Here is a 24,309-nt window from a genome sequence, read left to right as displayed (position 1 = left end):
CGCCTAAATCACCCCTTTTACGCCTCGCTGCGGAAGCACCTCCACCCCGCTCCAGCCCCCACACCCCACCCTTTTCTGGGGCTGCGGAGGCCGCACAAAAGAATGGGTGCAGTGGTGTGCCGCCCTGGAAGCCAGGAGGGGCAGGACGGACGGACGCGCACACACACACACACACACACACACACACACACACACACACACACTCAAAGGAAGTGTTGCCTCCTTCACTTCAAAACCCCAATGAATCATGGGTGATTGCAGGAGTCATCACACAAGCCTCGATTCTCCGTCACGCCGGATATCCCGCTCCGCCCCGCGCGGAGCGTTTGTTGACGGAGCCGGTCGTTCATTTTTTAACTTCCCTGCTGTTTGTTGATTTTTTTTTTTTTTGTTGTTGTGATGAGGAAGGTCTGTTTCATACTGAATATGACCAGCGATTCCACTGTTGGGAAAGTGTCCATCTCAGTGTTGAGGACAACAAGCCTTCTGTTTGTAACATCAGCTGGGCTCCGCTGGTTTAGGGCCCCTGTCTGAGTGTTTGTTTGTTTGTTTATTTATTTACTTTTATCATGTTTCCATTGTTTGGCAATCATTACACCCAGCAAGGGAACATTATTTCCATCCAAGTACCTTTTGTGACAATTCACTACCATTTGCCTCCCTCTAGGGGTTAGTACTTGATATCACATGGGTCCATGTAAAGTCATGTTTCGGTGTCTTGTATGTTTAAAGTTCAAGTTCAAGAGATTATTTGTCACACACATACACATGCGGTCGTACATATATGCAGTGAAATGTCACGACACCCGGTGATTACGCACAATAAGCTCGAAAACTGTGTGTCAGTGCAAGTTAAGGGGCCGGTATCTACATCAGGTCCTTTGTAGGGTTTTGCCGGTTGCGACCATAAATTGTATTTATTCAGACCGAGATTCTTAACGCCAACGACCGCCACACGGGTCAGGACCCCTTCCCTCTTCACAGGGCAGCTTCACGACGCACTTTCCAACAAAGTGGCAACGGCGTTTCAAGTTAATCAGCATATGGGCGCCCGGACAGCCCCTTCAGTGCAGGGGACGGTTCGATCAAATTTCAGATTCTTTTTGCAGTGTTGTCATTGTTTGTTTAGCAGCGTATCACTGGGTCTTATCTGTTCCTTTCATATTGATTCCGTGCTTGGCGCCGTTTACAGCAGCTCCTCGCTGTTTTACTCTTCTCTGAATTTCCCCTCAGAGATTAATAAAGTGTTATCTTATCTTATATCAAAATTACAATTGTATTCCAATACCCACTGATACAAAAAAAAGGCTATTATTAATCAGCAGATATATATCGGCTGTTGGAAGGAACTGGCCAATTCTCATCCCCATTTAACACATTTAATAAAGGGACACTCCAGTTTTTTTTGGCGGAAATTAGATTCTTATCTGTCTCACCCAGATTCAGACGAGAAGGTCAATGCCAATTTCATCCAGAACCCAGATAGTGATTAGAGGACTGTGTAATCTCAAAAACGGAGTCGGAGTCATTATTATTACATTTAAAAACATAAAAAATAACATCTTCATTTGTTTCAACTGCAGCTCTTCTGAACTATTTTCGGTGCATCACCGTTTACCCATTTATTAGGGTGAGATGAGACAAAAAAAGCTGATTTCCTCCTAAAACTGTAGTATTCCTTTAAAAAAACAAAAAAAAACAGGAGTGCCCCCATTTGCCAATAAGTCACATCTCCCACCAGTGTTGTTCTTTGCTACGGTTGTAGCGAGCGAGAGAAATCACAATCAGACAAAACACGCCGACAGCGAGCGCCTTCCCGCCGTTCCCCGCAGGTCCGGCGCAGGGCTGCGGCGGCTTCCTGGCCATGCCCATGGGCATGCTGGGCTCCCCGGACCCCGACCTGGACGGCCGCTACGAGCCACGCATGGACTGCCTGTGGACCATCGCCATGCCGGTCAACAAGGTCATCAACCTGACCTTCATCTCCTTCGAACTGGAGGGCGCCACCAGCGGCAGCTGTCGCTACGACTCCGTCAAGGTTGTAGAGCCTCTTTTTGTCATTGCCGCTGAAAGTGTGTCATCCTTAAAGGCTGCTTCTTTTAGTCGTTGCGAGGTGCTTGGCAGGTGATTGTATGTTCTTATCGTGGCAGAGTAGGTGACACCGCATTACCAATACCGACAGTAGTGGCGGGGGTTGCAATAACAGACTCAATAGACACAGAACACAGAGCAATATCCAACCGTTTTTGAATATGATCCCAGTGATGTGAGTAGTTGTAATTGCGTTCCCTCCCGCCCTGGTGTTTACAACCTTCACAACTGCTGTTAAACCGCCGAGTAAACATGAAGTACCGTAGTGTTTACGTCACTCCATGTCTGTCATCTCGCTGTGTCCTTGGACTCTCTTGGCTCGGTTCAATTCAAGTTATAATGCAAATGAGCTTGAGCATGGAGAAGTGTGGGTTTTTGCATTGCCAAAGCACGTGAAAGTAAAATTGCAAAAGCCGTTAAACAAAGAAAAAAAAAAAAAAAGTTGCTATTGCTGCACGGGACACAAAGATGAGATAGACAGGAAGTGACTTTCCCCCAAAATAACTTGAGTATCCCTTTAATGAGACCGTAGCTTAATCCCCATGAGGCCAAACCGCCAACGCGTTGAACTCGTGCAACGTTTTCGCATTTCCCGGAAGGAGGCGGGGGCGATTTCTGTACGTTGGTCTTGTTTCTAAACTCCTGTTTTTTGTTTTTTTTAACTTGCCCCCCTTCCCCCTCCCCCTCCCCCTCCTCCTCATCGCCGCAGGTCTACGACGGAGACAACACCAACTTCCCCCTGGTGGGATCCTTCTGCGGGAGCAACGTCCCGACCCCCTTCGTGTCGGCCGGGAACTTCCTGACCGTGCACTTCGTCACGGACAGCTCGGTGCAGAGGCGGGGATTCAACGCCACCTACAGGGCTGCTGACAGTAAGACGGTCAAGGCGGTCGAGAGTGCCTGTGACGCTGTTCTGCTCCGGGCTGTTCTTCTGCCGGCTCAATAAAGTTTTACCTCGTGGTGTCAGTTTACAAATGGAGCGGCGGTCCTGTTGCTGTACAACTTCATCGGCCCGTAACGCGCTCTTCACCTCGCTCTCCCCCGCAGTGCTTTGCGGCGGCGCCCTGAACGCCACCGCCTCCGTCCAGACCCTCACCTCACCTTTCTTCCCCGGCGCCTACCCGCCGGGCACCTCCTGCCGCTGGGTCCTCGACGCCGCGGCCCAGGAGGCCGTCAAGGTCTCCGTCCAGACCTTCGCCCTCCAGGCAGGTCAGAGCTGCGCCGCCAACTACCTGGAGATGAGAGACTGGCCTGTGGTAAGTCTGGGGCCCCTCAGGTGCCTGCTGAAATGGACAAAATTGGTGTGCCGCGTTTCAGTTGGGTGGAAGCCAAATGTTTCAAGCGCCAGCCCCACTGGCTGCTCTCAATGTGACATTTTACTGGCTGAGGCGCTCTACAGCAAATTGGACGGAAGATGTGTTGTTATGAGATAATCTGGGCAAATCCAAAAGAGTCTCACCTTCTCAGTGTATGTTGATGTATGGCCGATTCCAATGCTAATGGCAAGTAAAGGTCACTATTTTATAATGAAATACCATCACACTGTATGTATCTTGGCTGTAAATTTGTCCCACTTGAAAGTGCTTCCCTTTGGCTCAGTTTTAATATTTTATAGATGACTAGCCTTAACTAGACTTGCTGTAACAAGTCTTGTCGTTGCGGGGTAAGAGATGGACCAGGAGGCAAATATCTTGGGTCTTTTCAGACCAACGGAAAATTCACTTGCGGGCACGTGCTGCTACGTCGCCAAACTCAGGAATGGAGCCCGGCCCAGCCCGGAGAGCGAGGCGACGCCACAGCAGCTGTTCAAGACTCTGTTAATGACCCCAATCTCCTGCAGCTGCGTCACCTGCAGGTCGCCGGGGCTGGCTCTCCCCACCTGCAGGTGGCGCCAAAACACCTCCTCATTGCCACAGCAGCTCGTAGCTTTCAGCCGTGACAGCAGCCGCAGTTAAACCGCAGGAAACACTCTTTGTAACTGCGTTGAACTCCCTCCTCTGTGTTTCTCAGGGAGACTACGGACAATCGCACAAGTTCTGCGCGGGCGAGAGCCCATTGCCGGACTTCTACAGCTATGGAAGAACCCTCCATGTCCACTTCAAGTCGGATGCCTTCTTAACGGGGAATGGTCTTAGCTTCACCTATCAAGTGGCAGGTAGGCACTGAACAGCAAAGCCAAGGTTCATACACCTCATTGTACACCGGGTTTGTTTTGTTATTATTATTTTTTAAATTATATTATTATTGTTACGAAACATTGATGGATATTGATCCAAATTGTCGAAATCTCAACATTTGTTTTTCCGATTGGACCAGGCGTCTAGAGCCGCAATCAGGCCAAAGTCTTGGCCTGATTGTGTCCCGTTTGTCCTACAAACTCACAAGTCACAAACTCTGCGTCATTTTTTATTGTTTGTTATTGCACTTAAAGCTCTAGAGGGATTGCATAGGGAACGCCCAACCCCAACAGACAGGCTGTACAAAAAAGATGGACATAGTGTCTGTGACATCGCTCAGTCGTTTCTGAAGAGGCGATTTGAAGCCTGGTGTTTGGGTTCACGCCTGCCGGCATCTTGGCCGGGAAGAAAGTCGGTGCTTTTCCCGATTTGGATAGTGGGCCTGGGTGTGTCGAGGTGCGCGGTGAAACGACCAGCCGGACGGATGAAGGAAGGAACACACCGCCTTGCTCAAATGTAAACGATGCGCCTGTCAATGAAGGCAACTGCAAACCAAGGCAATTTCAAACGATTCCCTGTTTTGTTTTTTTTACTCGTACTGTGCTGTAGCAAAAACTTCCATTCAGGTGGAAGTCAATGGAAGGGTGGGTAGTTGGGGTAATTATAATTTGGACGCCATAAACGCCAATTATAGATATTGGAGTTGCAGTCTATTGGTTCGGTGTTTAATTACTTAGTGAAGTATACTGACGCCCCCCTCCCCTCCTCCACCCAGGATGCAGCCGCACCTACGAGCAGGCCTATGGCTACCTGAAGAGCCCCGGCTGGCCCGACGTGTACCCCCACAACATAGACTGCACCGTGTTGCTGCAGGCTCCGCAGGGCAGCGCCATCTCCCTCTTTTTCAACAGCTTCGACGTGGAGAGCCACTCCAGCTGCCAGTACGACTACCTGGAGGTGAGCCGCCGCCGCCGCCGCCGTCCAGATATCGCGTCCATTTTTCGCCATTTTCCTCTGATCGTATCCCCTTGTCGTCTCCTCCGCCGCCCAGGTGCGAAACGGCAGCACGTCCTCCTCGCCCCTCGTCGGCAGATTCTGCGGCAGCACCCTGCCCAGCCCCATCTTCCCCCAGTCCAACACCGTCTACCTGCGCTTCAAGAGCGACTTCTCTCACACGCGGGACGGCTTCGAGGCCACGTGGACCTCCTCTCCTCAAGGTGGGACCCGGGAATCTTAAAATAAACTCAAGAACAACACGAATATGTACCATAGTTCACAGCTTTAAAAGGGCTTTAAATATGGGACGACTTACACGGCGGAACCTGAATTTGCTCATGACAGGAATTGCTGCTTTTAAACTGTGGGCAGCATTCTGATTGGCTGAAAGCAGCTCCCACTATGCAATCACTAAACAGCACCTGGCTGTATGACAGGGTTATTACCGGGTCGTTGAGGTGCTTCGAAGTGCTTGAGATTCATCCCCAGAAATGTACGTGCTGGAATGTCGTGAAATGAGTCCCTTTTGAGCTGTGAAAAGCCCTTGAAAAAAACAAGTTAATTGAAAACCTGTGATATTCCCCCTGTTTTTTTTATTTAAATCGTTACGTCATTGGTGACTTATTCATGAAGATCACATTGAATACGTAGAATTGTTTGGCATGAAGTCCGTGAAAATGTAAAAAGTAGTGGAAAAAAAAAATGTCCTTGAAAGTCCCAGAATTTCATTTTGTAATGCCAGAATGAACCCTGGTAAGATGTCAATAAGATGTCATACTCATATATCTATATTTCACTCATATATAATACATATATATCTATCTATAACTATATTTTTAAATAACTACGTTATTTTCTCTTTCATATTCTACCGACTGGGTTCACAAGGGTTCTTTGATTGCTTTCTTGCACTGCACTACAACTTTTATGCATTCTATGTATTCTATCTTTGAACTTTATGCATTCTATGTCCTTTTATAATGTGTTTCTTTGCACTTGGTCTTAATGCTTTTTATGTTTTACATAAAGCACTTCGAATTGTGTTGTACAAATAATCTTGCCTTGCCCTGCCACTCCCCAGGTTGTGGCGGTGTCCTGTACGGGGACCATGGCTCCGTTGCCAGCCCCAACTACCCGGGCACCTACCCCAACGGCACCCGCTGTGAGTGGGGCATAAGGGCGCCCACCGGGCGCGTGGTGACGGTCACCTTCGCCCAGATTGCCATCGACGATCCCGGCGACTGCCAGAGCAACTTCCTGAAGCTGTACGACGGCGAGGACGCCTCCTCGCCGCCGGTGGGACCCTACTGCGGAGGGGTACGTACGTGCTCTGGTCTTAGGGGGTGTCAACTGCGGTGCGCGAGGTGTACGTTAACGCCGACTTCCTCCTCCTCCTCAGGACACCAACGTGGCTCCCTTCACGGCCTCCTCCCACCACGTGTACATCGTGTTCCAGGCGCAGTACGCCGTCCTGCCCTCGGGATTCAGACTCACCTGGAGCAGCTGAGCGAAGGAATCGCCGTGCGCACACACACACACACACACACACACACACACACACAGTTGTTTCCACATCTTTATTCATCTCGGCGAATCTCAAAACCCATTGTGCAATGTGCGCAATATAAATGAGTGTACATAAAGAAATCAATGGCTAACGGCAAATGAGTAGAATACAAAGTCAGAGTCTCTATTTTTGAATTATATGTCCCTTGTAGATTTTTTGCCCTCATCATAGGAATTGTGTATTTTTGGATTTCTGGAATTTCTGATGCCTTAAATAAAAAAATAAAAGACTGGCTGTTTTGAGGTAGACGTCTCCACTGTCCTCTCTCATCTCAGGAATGAAAGACCGGTAGTGTTTCCTGCACAAAACGCACCAGATTCAATTTGGATGTGGGGGGGGGGGGGTTAAATGAATTTATTTGATCAGGGGCGCGTGTCTCGGAGCCCTCATCCTCCCCGTCACGCATACTGCCGGCGGAATGCGTAGGACCTTTGTACTCCAGCGGCCGCTTTGAAGCCTTGAAAAAAAACCCAGCCCTCCGCTTGCCTCTGGAAACGGCCATCGTTCTAATTCTGTACCATCGGTAACGCCGGTGGGGGCAAATCGCTTAACATGCGCTTTACACCTAGGCCTTCAGGGTGATATTCCCGCAATCAAACAGCCTTTGACCTCGTCGGACACTAAGGCTGTAGGCTATTGTCATTTGACGTAACCACCCCATTTTCACAGTGATTTAACACGAGACACCCATGAGAGTTACAGTACACAAATTACAGACATGAATATATGGTAAAAGGACGCGTTACAGAAATACATTTATTTTAAGCAGTAACACGTTTGTTTACTAATGGTGTGTGTGTGTACAATGTGTGTATGTGTATGGAAAGCCAAAAGTGCCATAATTTGCCTCTATTTTAACACGATCTACATCAAAACGCACATTTCTTTTTACGACGTTTTAGGCGTTTAAAACGTGCGGTTTTCACACCGTTTTTCGGTAGGGTAATGTACTATGTAATGCACTGCAGAGCCTTTCTTTCTGTCAGTAAGTTTGTGTAACCCAGCAGTGAAGAGTAAAGCCAGACTAAAGCAATTCATCAATGTCATCAGTGTCTGCCATTGTCAGGCTGTAGATCTGTCTTTATGAATTGTACAGGACTTAGATTCAGAGGATTATGTGACAGCAAAGAAGCCTCTTTTTTCTCCCTGAATGCCATTCAGCATTCACAATCACATGAATGAAGATCCAAATGACTGTAGCCTATGCTACAGATAAGCAACATGTCACAGCTTCTACCACACTCTCTTATGTCCACCAGATGGCACTCCATTATTTAATAAACGGCTCAGATAGTCCAAAACGGAATCCCAAATGACAGACCTTTGCGATTTACAAAAAGCTGCAGTACTTTACGGAAATGTGTCCAGCCCATGATGCTTGAAAAATTAAAATTAAAATTAAAATAAAATATAATCACCTTGACTGCCTTCATTGTCCACAAACAAAACCAACTTTTTACAAATTCAGTTGAATTGGGAGATTTTCACTGACTTGGGGGGGTATTTCATATAATTATAACTAAACATTTATAATCCTTTATGATATAATATATAATTTTGTTCTGACTAGCACAAAATAAAAGTGGGATACTGGTTTCACCTTTTCTCTATCGAATGATCTATTAAATTCAAGGTTAGCGCAAAGTTTGGTGAAAATTAGGATATGGGGTCATACCCTCAGTATGAATTTCATTCATAAATTTATTTGAACTGTATATACATATCAGCGTTTGCGTGCCTGTGTACCCATCAGCCAGTGTCAGCCAGCTTATGGGTAGTGTAGTCTCCATGACATCTCGAATAAAACATGTCTATATTAAAACAAGCTTGATATCATACGGACCCAAGGCTTCTACAGGAGCAAAAACAAGCAACAACTAACTTTTAATTTCTGAGATATAGGGCTTCAAAGGTCACCTCTGGTCAGGGTTCAAAGGTCAATATCTTTGTTTAGGGTCCACTGAAATCTCTGAAACTTACATATGTTAACCTACAAGATGAGACCTTTTCCAAAAAAATGTCTTTAGTTTTGTTCTACGACAAAGTAAAAAAAAAAAAAACATCCAACCCTGCCAGATCATTCATATTCTAAACAGAATGAAATCAGATTATTTTTTAACTTTGTTGTTACCATGGAAATGCTGACCGCACTGGCTGATGGGCACACAGGCCCACGAGCACTGACATTGATATTCGGTTAAATTGAATTCATACTGAGGCTATGACCCCATATCCCCATTCTCGCCCATCCTTGAATTTAATAAACCATTCAATAGAGAAAAAGCGAAACTGGTATCTAGCTTTTATTTCGTGCAAGTCAGAACAAAATTTGAATAGTACATCCATCCCCCCCACACACACCTCCCCGCGGTGACGTACTTTCGTCAGGTTATTTTTAGTGTATGTACCTGCGGCCTGAATGGGTCTAAATTTTGTTTTGTAGGTATACAATGAAGGCAGGCAAGGTGATTAGATATATATTTTTTCATTTTATTTCGCAAATCATGGGCTGGATTCATTACCGTAAAGCAGTAGTTCCCAAACGTTTACCAGTCATGTCGCCCCTGAGACGATCGACGTCGTACTGAGTACCCCTAACACCATGGACAGCTCACTATGATGTTTTTTTGTTTGTAATTCTGTTGTATAAACAGAAAGTAAACACACAGTAAATTGGTCTTGGTGTTCGGTGCCTACATGAAAGATAAATGTAAAGTAGAGCAACAGGAAAAGAACAAGTAAAATGTATGAGAAAATGTAAAATAAGGCTGTTGGAAGGTGTCGCCGGGGATGGTGTCAGGACTCTCCCGTTGCCTTTCAAAGCGACAGTAGAAGATGTTCAGGTCGTTGTTCATGGAGCGAGGCGTTTTTGGTTTGAGGCTCGTGATTTGTCTGAACCCTCTCCAGACAGAGGCAGAGTCATTGGCTGAGAACCGGTGTTGGAGTATCTTTGAGGACAGTCATTTAGCATCTCGCACCTCCTTGCCAAACCTGTACTTGGCCGCGTTAAACATGCCTCTGTCCCCACTCCTAGACGCCTCTTCCTCCACTGACCTGAGCTGGTTGCAACTCACCCTGGCGCGCCATGCCACACGCCTCTCCTCGCAGAAGCCGATGTATGATGTAACAGCCTCTGTGTACTCACCCGGCCGGTCGGTAGCGGCCCCGAAAGCGGCACCAGTCGGTGCAGTCCAAGCACGCCTGAAGATCCTCCACAGCCTCACTGGTCCGCTTCCGAGATGTCCTCACCACAGGTCTACACGGCTTCCATTTCTGCCTGTATGCAGGAACCAGGTGGACCGTGACGTGGTCAGAGTGTCCCAGTGCGGCTCGGGGGGATGGCGTGATAGGCGCTGCTTAACGTGGTCTAACTCCTGGTGGGGGCATTTGATAAACCGTCTATATTTGGGGTGTTCACGTCTGAGGTTTCCTTTGTTGAAGTCGCCCAGGGACAATGACTAAGGAGTCCGGGGTTTGTCCGCTGCACACACCGTATCTGGTCAGCGAGCACGTGCTGGCGGCTCTCGCACGTTGGCCTGCGGCGGTACGTAAACACCGACCATGGTGCCCGAATGAAACAAACTCGGGGCGAGACTAGAGAGGGTTTGCAGTTCACGAAGAAACATTCCAGGTCGGGAGGACAGCGCCGTGGGATCGCTGTCACATCATTACACCAGCTGCTGTTAGTTTCAAAACCGCAAACCTCCACCTTTTGTTTCTTGCCGCCGTCTGTCCCGATCCGCTCTGAAGAGGTGGAAGCCTGGCGGCTGCGGCGCCGAGTCCGGTATCGTTCCACTCAACCACGCGCCTGGACACGCCTCCAAGTCGCGTTTAACCGCGGGACACAAACTAAAACTAAAGCGCTTGGGATACGGATGAGGAACGATGCTCGCCCAAAGCCACGTACCTTTAAAAGAGCCGCGTTTCATTCGATCAGATCCGTCAAAATTTTCTCCAGTGAAGTTTTTTTGTTCATGGTGTTATAACTGTATTAAGACTTCACAGCCACAACGATCATAAAACCCTTGCAATGTTTTATATTTTGACGTTTTGACTGTTATTATTATGACCTTATCATTACAGTCTATTAAATGATTAAAAATATCCCCAAAAGTCTGTGTAAGCAGAATGGAAGCTAATGAGTAAGGTTACCTGCTATGCACCAAAGACATGCTCTATAATAATTTCCTATGATTTCCTATGACTGTTTATATATTTATATATACATATATATATATTTATCGTTTTTTATTCAATTTTATTCAAAAGAAAACTGTCAGTCCTTTCATTAGAGGTGTTTTTCAGTACCTTGAAAGAAGACAAAAAATAAACACTACACAATTATTATTATTATTATTTTTTTTTTTTTTTTTAATAAATAAATAAATAAATAAATAAATAAATAAATAAATAGATAAATAAATAATAATAATAATAATAATAATAATAATAATAATAATAATAATAATAATATAATTGGGTAACTTTTATACTAACCCTAACCCTAACCCTAATCCCTAACCCCTAACCCTAACCCTTAGCCATAACTTTTATTTTTACAGCAACTTTCATACAGAACAAGCAAGTCAAATTGCTCTAAATTAATAATAAAAACAAGTAATAGTTATACTCAATTTCAGTCTTGGGTCGTCAATTTAGGCCTTGAAGGATCACAGCCATTCCTCAGCGAACGATTTTCAATCATTGTTTCACACCTTGATTTAACGGTCACAAATTATTAGCCCCGATCTACTACACCAAGCAACTCTCAAATGATTGTCGAAACCATCCTACGTGAGGGTCCAGGGCCCCTCTCAATAGATCGGCTGAGCATGAGAGCCGTCCGCGCACACACAGAAACATTTACACCGGTATGCGGAACAGCACTGCAGATGGGCCGCTAAAACCTAAAATACGTTCACGTGCAAGGCGCAAAAAACAGGTGTGAAATGGCTGCGGACCCTAATTAAAGCATCCACAAACACCACGGGTGGGAGAGCTCGCAAAGCAACGTGCTGCTAATCACTTCTTTTAGCCAAGAGAACAAAGTTAAATCATTGACAGTGCAGACACCCCGACGGTGTGTGTGTGTGCGTGTGTGTGTGCGCGTGCGTGTGTGTGTGTGTGAATCATTTCGTCCCAGCCGGAGCCAAACATCTGTTGCCTCTCGCGGCTCCGCGAGCACGTTCAATATAAATACGGCGCCGCCGGCGAGAGATGTTTAATGACAAACCTCGGGTTCCGGTCTTCACGGGGGCTTTTTGTTGGTTTTTTTTTGCGCTGGAAACGTGAAGCGGTCGTGCGTCACGTCTTGATTTCGCACGCTTTCGTCAGGGCCTATTACTGTCCACTGTGGTCTAAAAGCGTGACCCCCCCCCCTGTATCCATTCTGGAACAAAGACCCAGCCTGGTTGCTTGAGAATAAACCCAAGCGTCCAAACATCACTGTGTGTGTGTGTGTGTGTGTGTGTGTGTGTGTGTGTGTGTGTGTGTGTGTGTGTGTGTGTGTGTGTGTGCACGTGCTGGGGGCGAAGGGTCTTTGTTGGGCAGTGTTTAGCTGGAGTGGAAAACCAGTGGAAAAGGCAAAAACACCTCCCTCTCCCTCTCTCTCTCTCTCTCCCTCCCTCTCTCCCTCCCTCCCTCACTCCCGTGTGCCAATTCATAAACCCTGCCTTACCAAGAAGGAGGAGGGGCCCCGCTTCTCATGCCTCATCTTATCATCCCCATGCCCCGGCCCGGCCCCACCAACGCTGGAAAAAGCAGTCGGGACGGAGAGGCAAAGGAAGGCAGCGTCCGAGACGGGGATGGAACCCAAAACCTCTGGGTGAAAGGAGTTGGGCCGGGGGCGGGGGGAGCACGACCTGCAGGATGTTTTGCCCGAGGAAGGTAAGGACGCGGTAGGCGGACGGCTGTTGGGAAAGTGTAAAAAACTAAAAACAAACAAAAAAAAAAGCGTTTTTAGTTCATTTTCAAAAGGAGGTGACCTGACGACGAGGAGGGGGCGGGCGGGCGGACACCTCGCCTACGTTCTGCCTCAGCGTTGGACCTCTCACGTGGAGCTCCGTCGTGGTTCAAAGTCCATTTTAATAATGCTCAAATGCGCACCCGGGGCCCCCCATGCCCTCTGCCGCCGCTGGAGAACTCTGCTGTTGGCCCGGCGGAGCCCTCCGCCGATGGGACATGTGACACACGCCGGCGAGGTAGAGGGGTCAGCGAGAACGGTCTGCCCGTCCGCTGCGACCGTCTCGGGAGGTCCGCGCGCCCCCTCAAGGAACCTCTGTTTTTTTTTTTTGTCACGGCGTGCGGCTCAGCTGGACGCTTTCAAACCTGCAAAGTGGAGATGAGCGGCGGCCGCCCTGGAAACAGCGGCTGAGAGAGGGGGGGGGGGGGGGGGATTAAAACGAGAGGGATACTTCAAAGTACAGGTGCAAGGAGATGAAGCAAATACCTGGCCCTGCCCACAAGGTGTTAGAAACCTGAGTGTGAAGGGGTTAAAAAGCTCGGTTTTGAAGAGAATAGGGACGAATCGATGAGTCATTCGGGGGGAGAGAGAGAAAGAAAAAACAAACGGCGATAACGCTCTGGTCCGCATTACTGTTGTCATTAACTGTAGTCGTTTTTTAAGATGCATTTTGAATCTGAAGTCCCACGCGTCCATTGCAATTGCGTCGGACTCTGCATCCGTGGCCGTCCGCGCCTAGCGTCGGTCAAAGAGTTCTCTGCACCCACGGGAGGTCATCCCCAACAGAGCCCCCGGGGGGTAGGATGGGAGCGTCGGCACCACCGGCCCAAGCAGACACAGCGAGGGCTGACGTTACGTTCTCCACTCAGACAACCCACCGCAGCTGTCCGTGCCGTTTATACTATTTCGATGGCGTTGTTGGACTGTGTCGCCACCGCAGGCGGCTGATATGCCGCAAACTCAGACTTAACGTGGAGATCCCTTAAAATCCTCTGCGTGGGCGGGTCGTGGTGGGTTGCGCGGCAAGCGCCAGAATCCCGATCCAAAGTGCCGATCACTTTGGGCCTGTTGGGCCGGCCCTCGTCCTCGTCCTCGCGCCAAGACGGTCGCCGTTGTTCTCTCGATTGATTTTCTCCTTTGTCATTCTTCCCGGGGAAAGGCGGACCCCGCCGTTGGAAACAGCATCTTGAGGAGCGCGCGTTTAACGCAAATCCACCGAGTGGCTGTCCGCCATAACAATGCAAGCAAAAGAACAGGGCGAGCGGGCACAACAGTATGACATATTTAGCAGTGCCACGGCAATAGAAAAATAATAAATTATAAAGAGGCTTTGTCATTTTAGGCAGGACGCTGTTCAACCAATACGACTTATTTTACACGTAACGACCAGTAGCACAATGACACTGGGAAGCCATACTTCGTCTATCTATATCAAGTGTATAGGCATAAAAAAAAATAAAAAATTGTACTGAAAACAGGACGCTCACATTATAGTGGTTGTCGTTACCGAAATAAAAGGTCCCGAGCGTCGACTCACTCTTTATACACTTCCGCAAATCAACCACACCAGAAACAGGAAGTCGCGCCGCTTCCTACTGCAAAAAAAAAAGTCGTTTTACACGTTGCCGTTCCAAACACCTTCAAAAAAAAACAACAAAAAAACACACAAATCAAGTGTGGAGTGGGTGACGAGAATGACTTTTTTCCACCCCCTCCCACCACCGCTCAAACGGGGCCAACGTTTTCGGGGTTGGAGCGCGGCGCGCTGAGTTTCTACATCCCGTTCGGCGGATTTCGACGGATATTTTCCCGCGAATGTAACTAAACAAACGGGGGAGAAAAAAAACCCCAAAACAAACAAACAAAAAAAAAAAAACAATAGTAACCTTAGATAAAATATTTAAAATAAAATATAAACTAAAAAAAAACGCAGAGGAAGCCCACGCATCACAACCGAGTAGATTAAATATATTTATATATACACAAAAAAAAAAAAATTAGGAATTAGAAATGGAGGCGCTCCCTGCTGCGGGCCACCGAGGCAGGAAGTGCCCTTTTACGGAACGCCGAGAATGTTCCGCCGCTCGCAGATCAACTTCCGGTCGGGTGTGCGCGGGGCGGCGGCGTCTCCGTCGAGGGCAGAACGTGCGGACAAGCGGCGGCTGCTCTGCGCCACGAACACCGTGCGCTCCGGTCGAGTCGGTGAGCGCGTCCCTTCGTCCACCCTGGCGCCTCAGTGCGGCTCTGTGTTTTGTTTTTTTCTTGTTGTTGTTGTTGTTGTTGTTGTTGTTGCTGCTGCTCGTTTTGAAAAGCCGCCCTGTTGCCTTAGCGTAACTTTCTCCTCGGCTTCCTTCTTAAAAGAGACGACAAACACCCCCCCCCCCCCCCCCCACAAAAAAAAACCCCACCCGTCTTTAAACCATGAAAAGGGTGAAACGCAAACCACGACGTTTTAAACTGGACGTTTCGTATTCATTTGTGTTATTATTTCACTACCCGTCCTAGAAAATGTCGAAGTCGCTGAAGAAGATAGTGGAGGAGAGCCGCGACAAGAACCTCCCCGAAGTGGATATGTGCGACAGGGGGATATCCAACATGCTGGACATCCCGGGACTGTGTAAGTATCTCTTTTTTTTGGGAGGGGGGGGGGGGGGGGATTAATCTTGTAAAAATCCCATTTTATATCAATAACGATGATGATAATAATAATAATAATGAAAAAGTAGAATGGATAAAACGCAACATGACGGGCAGCTGGATGATGACGTCACCCCTCGGAGCCGTCCCACTCCGTGCGCGCTGCTGGTTCAGCTCCTATTTTGGACAAATCTGCATAGTAGGGATGAATACACCACCCCACCACCCCCGCTTATTTATTATCCTAATCCGAAGTAAACCCCTTGTCTTAAGGGTCGTTGGATTCACGATTGTATCCGGAACTCTTGTGGGAACGTTAGGTTGGTTTGGTGCGATGTTAATACATGGATTGAGGGGCACGTTAGAATGGCGAGAATGCATAATACATGTTTTGGGGACCTCAGAGACCTATATTGACTTGCGTCAAAAGGATGCATGATAGGTCCACTTTACGTCTCATAGTGTGTGTGTGTGAATCCCCATTGGTTGATCACCCGTCCCTGCTAAATCCTGTCGTCTGTGCACTACTGGGATGGGGCTGTGTCTGTGTGGTGTCTGTCTTTGGGTACATCCCTGCCATTACGCGACAAAAGTAAGTGAGGCCAATAGGTTTTTTGCAGCGCAGACCAAATACATTATAGTCACAACAATAGTTTGAAGGCAACCACAACAATATAAATGGTAAAGTAGTATCGCATATTAACAACTACTTAGATTTTGTTTGGCCTAATATGTATGGAATAGAGCTAATATGTAGATGTACAGCAGATTGGAAATCGGAATCGGCCAAGAAAATTACAATGTGTGCGTCTCGAGTTGGTAAACATGTTTGGTAACTTTTCGAGATGATGCATTTCAAGGCGTACATCCTAATGATATGAATACGTATACTTTATACAGTTAGCTGTAGTAGCTCACTTACGATGTGATGAGCCTCGTCACCAGACGACTACGGTGTGAATAACTGATGGAGTCATTTAGCTGCAGTCACTCAAGCACCACGGAGACTCCCCCTTACACTGTTGTGGTACTCAACATTTTTTTTTTCCCAAGGTTGACAGGTCTGTCTTAAGGTCTGCGTCACATTAAAGCGAAACAAATGTCGATTATTTTGTTCTAGCTGTCACCTTACTTGGCCGTTATATCCACACAACTAATGATTGTTTTCCTTTGTGTAAATATCTTATCATTAACAATATTGAAGGACGCATTCAAAAACATTCAATGTAGCCAATAGTCAACATAAATATTGGCCTCTACATACACATTTATGCCCATGTGTGTATATATTTGTACGTCGGACTGTGCTTCATGTATGTATGTGTAATATGTTTGTTTATTTATTACTTTTTTTTTTACAGTCACATTGTCCAACATCACTCAACTGGTTCTCAGCCACAACAAGCTCACAGGTAAGTTTCCATCTGACTTGATTCTCTTTCAACATAAAAGTTTATGGCACTTCCATTCCTGTGACCTCTGGATATTTTTGCCGCTATATTTAGATATTGACACCACTCCAGAAAAATATAATCTCAATAAAATAGAGATATAATCCACTATTAATCTAGTGTTTTGGTCTATTATGCGTGATAGGCCAGTCGAGGCGGCGCGACTGGTGTTCAACCAGCCAAAGAGGGCACATGTCACTCCGCTGCTCATCGAGCTCCACTGGTTACCTGTAGCCGCCCGCATCAAGTTCAAGTCTCTTATTCTGGCCTACAGAGTGATTGCTGGGAATGCTCCCGCCTACTTAAATGCTCTTGTAAGAGCACATGTTGCCCCTCGGATGCTGCGCTCGTCAAATGAGCGTCGCCTGGCTCTGCCGGCCATACAACCACGGCAATCCAGGCTATTCTCATTTGTAGTTCCACGTTGGTGGAACGAGCTGCCAAAAATGACCAGAGCGGGGACCTCCCTCTCTGTCTTTAAGAAGCACTTGAAGAGCCAGCTCTTCAGTGAGTACCTCCTGTCCTAACCTACAATAGCACCACCTTGCAGTATTTATTGTTACCCGAATGTTGTTGTTACACCAATCTCTGTCGCAATGTAGCTGAATGTTATTCTCCCTTGTAAGTCGCTTTGGATAAAAGCGTCTGCTAAATGACTAAATGTAAATGTATAGATTTCCACCATTGAAGGTATGGCGCAGATGCCGAACGAGTTAGTGGTGGATGTGGAGGCGTGCAGTTCTGTGCTCTAACCACTAGAGCCCGCTAGAGATCAATAAATAGAGTAAACCGAAACTTTGCAATTAAGCAATATAGAAGGGGAAAAAAAAATGACACGCCTATTTGTTATGTATGACAAACCATGGTGCGCAATTGGAGAAGCTCCCCTTGGGTTTTTAGTTATTCTTTCAATTTATTTCCATCACTGTTTTTGCCCGGATCGTGTCATTCAACGCTGGATTGGAAGCGGTCGGATGGAATTGCAGCCTGCGGACCCCACTCGCACGACAAACTCGCCAGAATGTTTTTTTTCTTTTTAAGACCGAATATGCATTAGGATGCCTGGTTATCAGGGTTTGTCGCCAAAGGAAGCAGGACCATCTCGGGGAGATCAGACCCCCCTTTTTGTTGCCGGTACAGCCGTCTCGAGAGTGGGTGTTACTATTTAATCTGACCGCGCGTCGCATGGAGACGGAGCGACGGAGGGATTACACACACACACACACACAACACACACACACACACACACACACACACACCTCTATCTTTCCCCTTTTTGATTTATTTTTATCCCAGATCAAAGAGCATCTGGGATAAGCTAATTGGTGGCGATAGCAATCAGTTAGCGTACCCGCCCCCAGGGGATGCGAGGTCCCTGAACATCTAAAAACGCATCGAAAACAAAAAAGCTTGACACACATTCCACGGAATGCCGCATACGACGGTGATAGAAAACTTTCATGAATTGGTTTTAAACCTGGCACAACATTGTCCTTCCGGTTGTCCGCTGTCCATTGCTATTTCTGTCTTGTAATGGTGTCGTGTCCTCTCTGGTTTTAGTATCTCATGTTCAAGTTGATGCCTTAACGATATTTAGCCCCATAAGTATTGCTAATATTTTTCTATGATTTAGTACATTGCATTATGATAATACTTTCCGTAATCAATATTTTCTTACATTCATGCGCTTCCACCTGAGACCTGTAATATGTGTGTATGTTGTTTATATTGTATTGGCGTGGTATTGGCGTTGTGATGGACGCTGTACTGATTAATTTGTATAGCCTTTAAATTTTGATCTTTTGACAGAAAAAAGCCGGTATATAATTTAAAATAAATTCTAAAGACTGGTGCAAGGATTAACACGGCCCTTTCTTTGTTTTAACCCTGTGGTGCAGTAGTGTGTTATCTTTTACAGTGGGATATTTGCAAGCCCTTAGTCCCGTCTCCGGTCCGTGCCAATTATTTTGCCGGTGATACTGGCCAAAGCGGCCATCCTGGGAGGAAGGTTTGAGTTAATGCTCTGGGCGGCGGTGTAACGTTGAATGGGAGGAGGGATCCGGTGAAATGTCACGGCTGGGAGCACTAAAAAGATGGCCCCCGGAGTCTTCGCAGGAGAAAGAGAAACGCCCCCCCCCCCCGCACGTTTTTAAAAGTACTGTATACTCGGCACTTGAGTTTGAAGGCGAGTTTCGAACTCAAAGCTCTTCGAACTCCGAAACGCGCTTTCCCATTGGCCAAAACCTCTCCGGCTGTCTCTGTTGTGATGTGCTATGCAGGAAGTGGGGAGGCTTGAAATGGCTTGGCAGTACTGTAACGAATCAAGTCGTGGGTTTTTTTTTTTTGCAAAAGCAAAACTCTGTTTAGTGTGCCCCCCCCCCCGCAAGATGATGTAGTGCATACAAGGGAGGAAAAATGTCGCATTGCATCAGGTGTGATCCTTTTTGTCCACAAAGGCAACTTTGACCCGAGCTTTCAGGCTTAGGCTGTTTGCACGCAAACTGTCGTCAATACGTTTGTTGGCTTGACTTATTTGGTGGTGTTGAGAGAATGAGCCTTTCAAAGCTCTTTTTTGTCACAAACATCGAAACGCCACCGGAGTGTGTGAGTGTGTGAGTGTGTGAGTGTGTGAGTGTGTGTGTGTGTGTGTGTGTGTGTGTGTGTGTGTGTGTGTGTGTGTGTGTGTGTGTGTGTGTGTGTGTGTGTGTGTGTGTGTGGGTGGGAGAGTTGGTTGGTTTTGCCTTTTACCCTCAGTTTTACACTCGAGGGGGCCATTGTCATCCGGCTGGCAATTACTGGCCCCGGAGTGTGGCACACAGGAACCCCGGCCGAAAACACGCACAGCACAGGAAGAGGCGCAAAAATGTCGGTTTAATCTATTGTTTGTTTTCATCTCTGCAGGGTTTGGGGTTCCTAAATTCCCTTCCTTTCACGCACAACAAAATGCGTACAGTGGTGCCATGCGCCCACATGGACATTTACAGTCTATATATATATATCTCTATGTCGTCCAGGTCAGAGACACCGATAACTAGATGGAGTAGCCTGTTTGGAAATCGATAAAATATATTGTGCGAAGGAACACATCAATTCTCCTGGCTGTGTCCACCCGCGCAAGAGGTCAAGCTTCCGCCCCGCCTCCCCGCCGCCCCCTTCCATCTTCTCCGCTGGCTCCGTACAGCTAAATGTGTTTGTCTCCATTGATTCGGTCCCGTTCACTAGTCCCACAGGGATGGACGGAGAGGGCTGGGCGGTAGTGTGGCGTGAGGTGTATCTAAATTGAATTGATTTCTGACATTTTGGGTGAAATACTAGTGCTCTTTGGAGAGTTGGTGCTAAACCCCACCGACCGTGGAAAGGGGAGCCGAGGGCTCTTTCAGTGGTTGCACAATTTGCTAGGTGTAGTCTCCGTAACTAGGAGGCTGAATGGCTCTCAAACTGAGGTTTGTGTTTGCGTCTTCTTTTGACCCCAGAGCAGCATTTTGATTATAAATTTTTTTTTTTGTGGCGTTACAGAGGTCCAGGCCTTGCTCAGTAGTACCATTCTGCATTTTTGGCCTAGATAGCTGACTATCTCAAAGGCAAAATTTTAAAGAGCTTGAACATGTATACGTTTGGTGCTAAAATTAGTTAATTGTCAAAACGGTATGGCGGCAACTGTGGGATCAATATATTACAGTCTGGAGTCCCATAGAAAAATATCAAATAACTCTGAAATACAACTGGTGGTGGCCCTTCATAGGGTGAGGGTGTGTTGACTTGGTGTAGGAAGAGCAGATTGAAAAAGAGATGCTGGTGCCATCCCGACCCACAATGGGATGAACCACAGTTGGATTCTTGAACGTCAACAGAACATAATTTGGTGTGTGTGTGTGTGTGCGTGCGTGCGTGCGTGCGTGTGCGCGCGCGCGCGCGCGCGCGCTGGATTAAGCTTCTCCGCTTGTCGTTCTGAGACGTTCGTGTGGCTTTTTGGTTTTATTTGTACAATTTTGTGTGTAATGTTACGTTTCCAGTGGGGGGCGGTGTCGCATTTAGTAAACTACAATGTACAGAAAATATAGAATAAATCTGTTTTATTTTTTTATTTTTGGGGTGGTGTTTCCAACCTTTATTTGAAAACTTAGACCTCAAAAATATGGAGGTTAAAAAAATTCCTCTTGACTTTAATTCCTGAATGCGAAGAACTTTCCTCTCACCCTCTATTTCAGCTTTTCAATAAGCAACCAGAAGGCAAGGTTTCAGAGTCAGCAGTTACCCGAAAAACTATTAAAAAACAAAACAAAAAACACTGATGCCCTGCCCTTTCTGACAGGGCATCAGTATGCCTGGGCCTGGCCTCACAACTGCTCATCATCCCCCGGCAACATTCACTCCGGCGCCTGTTTGTTTACACAAACCGCCCACACCTCCCGACCCCCCCACGCCCCCCCATCGCCTCCCTCTCCCATTGATCCGTCTTCTAATCTGATAGAATTGCCTCACGAAAGACCGTCCCTTCCCTCCCTTATTGTCCCATTGATCTATCTCCACCCGCTCTCCTCTCCGGCACGAGACACTTTGAGGGTGGGTGGGGGACACGGGCAACAGGCACGGAACGGCTGCCCGGCGAGGGAATGATAGATAGATCGACAGGCGGAGGTGAAGGAGCAGGGCGAGAGGGGGGGCGGTGCGGCGCGGCGGAATTCCAAATGTCAGAAGACGGCCGGGCCAGGGTGGGGTGGGGAAGGTGCGCTAATTGAGCCATCAAAGGCACGCGGCTCGTCTGTGCCCCCCCCCGGGGCTGCCTAACGATGATGAGCTCATTAAGAGGGGCGGGATGAGGGGACGGGGTTGAAAGATGGCAGAAAGTTCTGTTGACAGGTTCACACTCTAGGCGGGTGTCTTCATTTGGAGACATGAGGCCATTAACACGTTTAGTGTGCGTGTGCGTGCGTGCTGTGGCGTGTGGATATAAATGGAAAGGCCGGCCCTTTCTTCAGGGTGTCCAGGGGGTCATCTAAGATAATGCTTCCCAAAATGGCCTCAAAGTAACCCCAGGGGTACTGTGACTGCTGTACTCCGAAATTTGAAAAAATGTGTGAAAAAATATTGGTTATATATATTGTTTAAAAAACAAACACAATGCCCATACAGTACATCATTTATGTTGGGTGTTTTTTTTCTCTCCCAATGCCGGTGAAGGGAGCTGAAAAGGATCTCAGAGGGACTTAACAGAGTTTGAGAACCACTGCTCTAATAGATATGGGTGCGTGGCAGTTTCGCCTACCGCCTGCCAACCAAATGGCATTTTCAGGGACCTCCGCCACAGAGACACAGACGATGGGGTTGCAGACACACCAGTTTATTGTAGAGAGTGGGCTGGGAATAAGCCCAGGAGCAGATGGACACGTGTCATGACAAGGGCTCCTCTCCTAAGTGAGTGTGGGGATGGGGGTTTTACCTGTTGCTCGTTAGACCAACCGACGAGCAACAGGTATGCAGCCACTCTGATCCTGGGCCCTAAATGTATATGTATGTGACAAATAATCTCTGTAACTTGAATTACCTAGACCCAGGATAGGTGTGGCTGCTCAAACGATGATGTTTAAATAGAATACAAATAATTGCAATTACAAATGAATCATTTTTTGGTTCATTTCTTGACATTGGAACAATGGAAGATAGAGCTGACATCCAGGCACTTTTCATTCAAACTATTATTTTATCCTCACTCTTTCTATCTCCCCTCTCCTATATCTCTCCCGATAACACTCTCCACTTTCCCTCCTCCCTGCCAGCGGTGCCGGCCAACATCTCCGAGCTGAAGAACCTGGAGGTGCTCAACATGTTCAACAACCAGATTGAGGAGCTGCCCACCCAGATCAGCAGCCTGCAGAAACTCAAACACCTGAACCTGGGGTAGGTCGTGTGTGTGTGTGTGTGTGTGTGTGTGTGTGTGTGTGTGTGTGTGTGTGTGTGTGTGTGTGTGTGTGTGTGTGTGTGTGTGTGTGTGTGTGTGTGTGTGTGTGTGTGTGTGTGTGTGTGTGTGTGTGTGTGTTAGGCATGTTGGCCCCGCTCTTTGTTGGACGTGTGTTTAATGCCAAGCCAAACACTGCAAAAATACACCAGTCCACAAAGGTACTTGTGTACAAGTGTAATATGTACTAATACGAGGGCTTGAACGATTTGGGAAAATAATTGAATTGCGATCTTTGAAAATTTGTATTTATTTTAATTTGTTAGACCAATATTGCGATTGTGATTTAGTATGCGATTTTTTTTGAGTTCCTTATCTTCTGTATTATTCACTAAACACAAGCAATACATCTTTTTGATGGTATGACCAACACAACATTGGATAACGTCAACATACAGTATGCTCTTTCCTGTAAGCCAGGCCTAAGTGTTATGATGAAATGAGATAAATTGATGCAAGAAATGATATGAATAACATATCCTTATTTAACTATTGAATTGTAAAAAGAAAAACCCTCAATCACAGTAGATTATTGACTGAGTGATTTAACTTCAAGCCTTGTAACTGTTTGAATCCGAGAAATTAACATTCAAAAAATATGCAGTGTTTAAGCAGAAACGCATCATTTTTTATAAAAAATGTTGTGCGCATACGTTCCCATGTGCCCAGCTCAGGGACAGCTTTATGCTAATGACATAAAAAAAGGTAAAAAAAAACAAACAAACAGACGCAGTGTTCTGGAAGAGGCTCCATCCTGGGTCTGCAGGTGTTCCAAGCTCTGCCAGCAGCACGCGCCCCACACAGCGCACCGTGGCCAGACCACCGGGCCTCACCGTGGGGGGCAGCGCGGAGGTTCGGTTAAAACAATTGCTCTAGGCCGGTGGGGTAAGAGAGTCACAGGGAAAGTCTCCCCATTGTGCATTTTTATTCCGTACGCACTTATTTCGTTCCATAAGGAGATGTAAAATGATATGAAAACAGTCTGTCGTGGCGTGCCGAATCAGCTTGGTGGGGCCCCCCATCGCCGGCGTGCGCGTCGACGCTACCTCGGGGGGGGGGGCTCAGGTGTGTAAGTTACGCCCCGGTCACACCCTCTCTGCACCCCCAGCCTCAGGAGGGTGCGTTACGCAGCCGCCTGTAGGAAGAGCCGGCCCTGCACAGCCCTATTGGTTATACTGTGAAACATAAACAACGAACGAAAAACAAAACTCTTTGTAACCGCAGCCGTGGCGATTTGAAAATTGCATTCTGTGATGTTGCGACGTCGCTTTGAATTCCATTCCTCGTTCAGCCCTAACTCATACATGTGTGGACCGGCCTGACAGGAAGAACCTTCACATTCTCCCGTCCTGTTGGGGTTTTTTTTTTTTTTTTTTTTTTTTCTTACACGCGAGGCAGCATTGGTGGAGAGAGACACACACGCACAAGCACACACCCCCGCAATGAGTTGTAGGGGCACCGTCAATGTCAGG

The 24,309-nt window shown here is 47.2% G+C and overlaps 2 protein-coding genes across 2 annotated transcripts in view; both read left to right on the top strand.

Annotated features, from left to right (window-relative positions):
* The window catches only part of cubn (cubilin (intrinsic factor-cobalamin receptor)), a gene marked incomplete at both ends in the record, with an annotated part of 68,031 nt that extends 61,260 nt beyond the window's left edge, over positions 1 to 6,771 (top strand). Inside the window, 8 exons of the mRNA XM_080020085.1 lie at positions 1,833 to 2,038; positions 2,801 to 2,963; positions 3,139 to 3,347; positions 4,102 to 4,246; positions 5,044 to 5,225; positions 5,320 to 5,485; positions 6,346 to 6,581; positions 6,664 to 6,771. Of these exons, the coding sequence (XP_079876211.1) occupies positions 1,833 to 2,038; positions 2,801 to 2,963; positions 3,139 to 3,347; positions 4,102 to 4,246; positions 5,044 to 5,225; positions 5,320 to 5,485; positions 6,346 to 6,581; positions 6,664 to 6,771 (1,415 nt within the window). The remainder of the gene's footprint in view (positions 1 to 1,832; positions 2,039 to 2,800; positions 2,964 to 3,138; positions 3,348 to 4,101; positions 4,247 to 5,043; positions 5,226 to 5,319; positions 5,486 to 6,345; positions 6,582 to 6,663) is intronic.
* Positions 6,772 to 14,868: 8,097 nt separating this feature from the next.
* Positions 14,869 to 24,309, top strand: part of rsu1 (Ras suppressor protein 1) — a 55,729-nt gene continuing 46,288 nt past the window's right edge. The window contains exons 1-4 of the mRNA XM_080019987.1: positions 14,869 to 14,995; positions 15,299 to 15,410; positions 16,792 to 16,842; positions 22,659 to 22,779. Coding sequence (XP_079876113.1) covers positions 15,302 to 15,410; positions 16,792 to 16,842; positions 22,659 to 22,779 — 281 coding nt within the window. The 5' untranslated portion in view covers positions 14,869 to 14,995; positions 15,299 to 15,301. The remainder of the gene's footprint in view (positions 14,996 to 15,298; positions 15,411 to 16,791; positions 16,843 to 22,658; positions 22,780 to 24,309) is intronic.

The sequence above is a fragment of the Zeus faber genome (genome assembly GCF_960531495.2).
Source record: "Zeus faber genome assembly, chromosome: 19".
Lineage (NCBI taxonomy): Eukaryota > Metazoa > Chordata > Actinopteri > Zeiformes > Zeidae > Zeus > Zeus faber.
The sequence above is the reverse complement of the archived record's forward strand: the minus strand, read 5'-3'. Positions and strand labels throughout refer to the sequence as shown.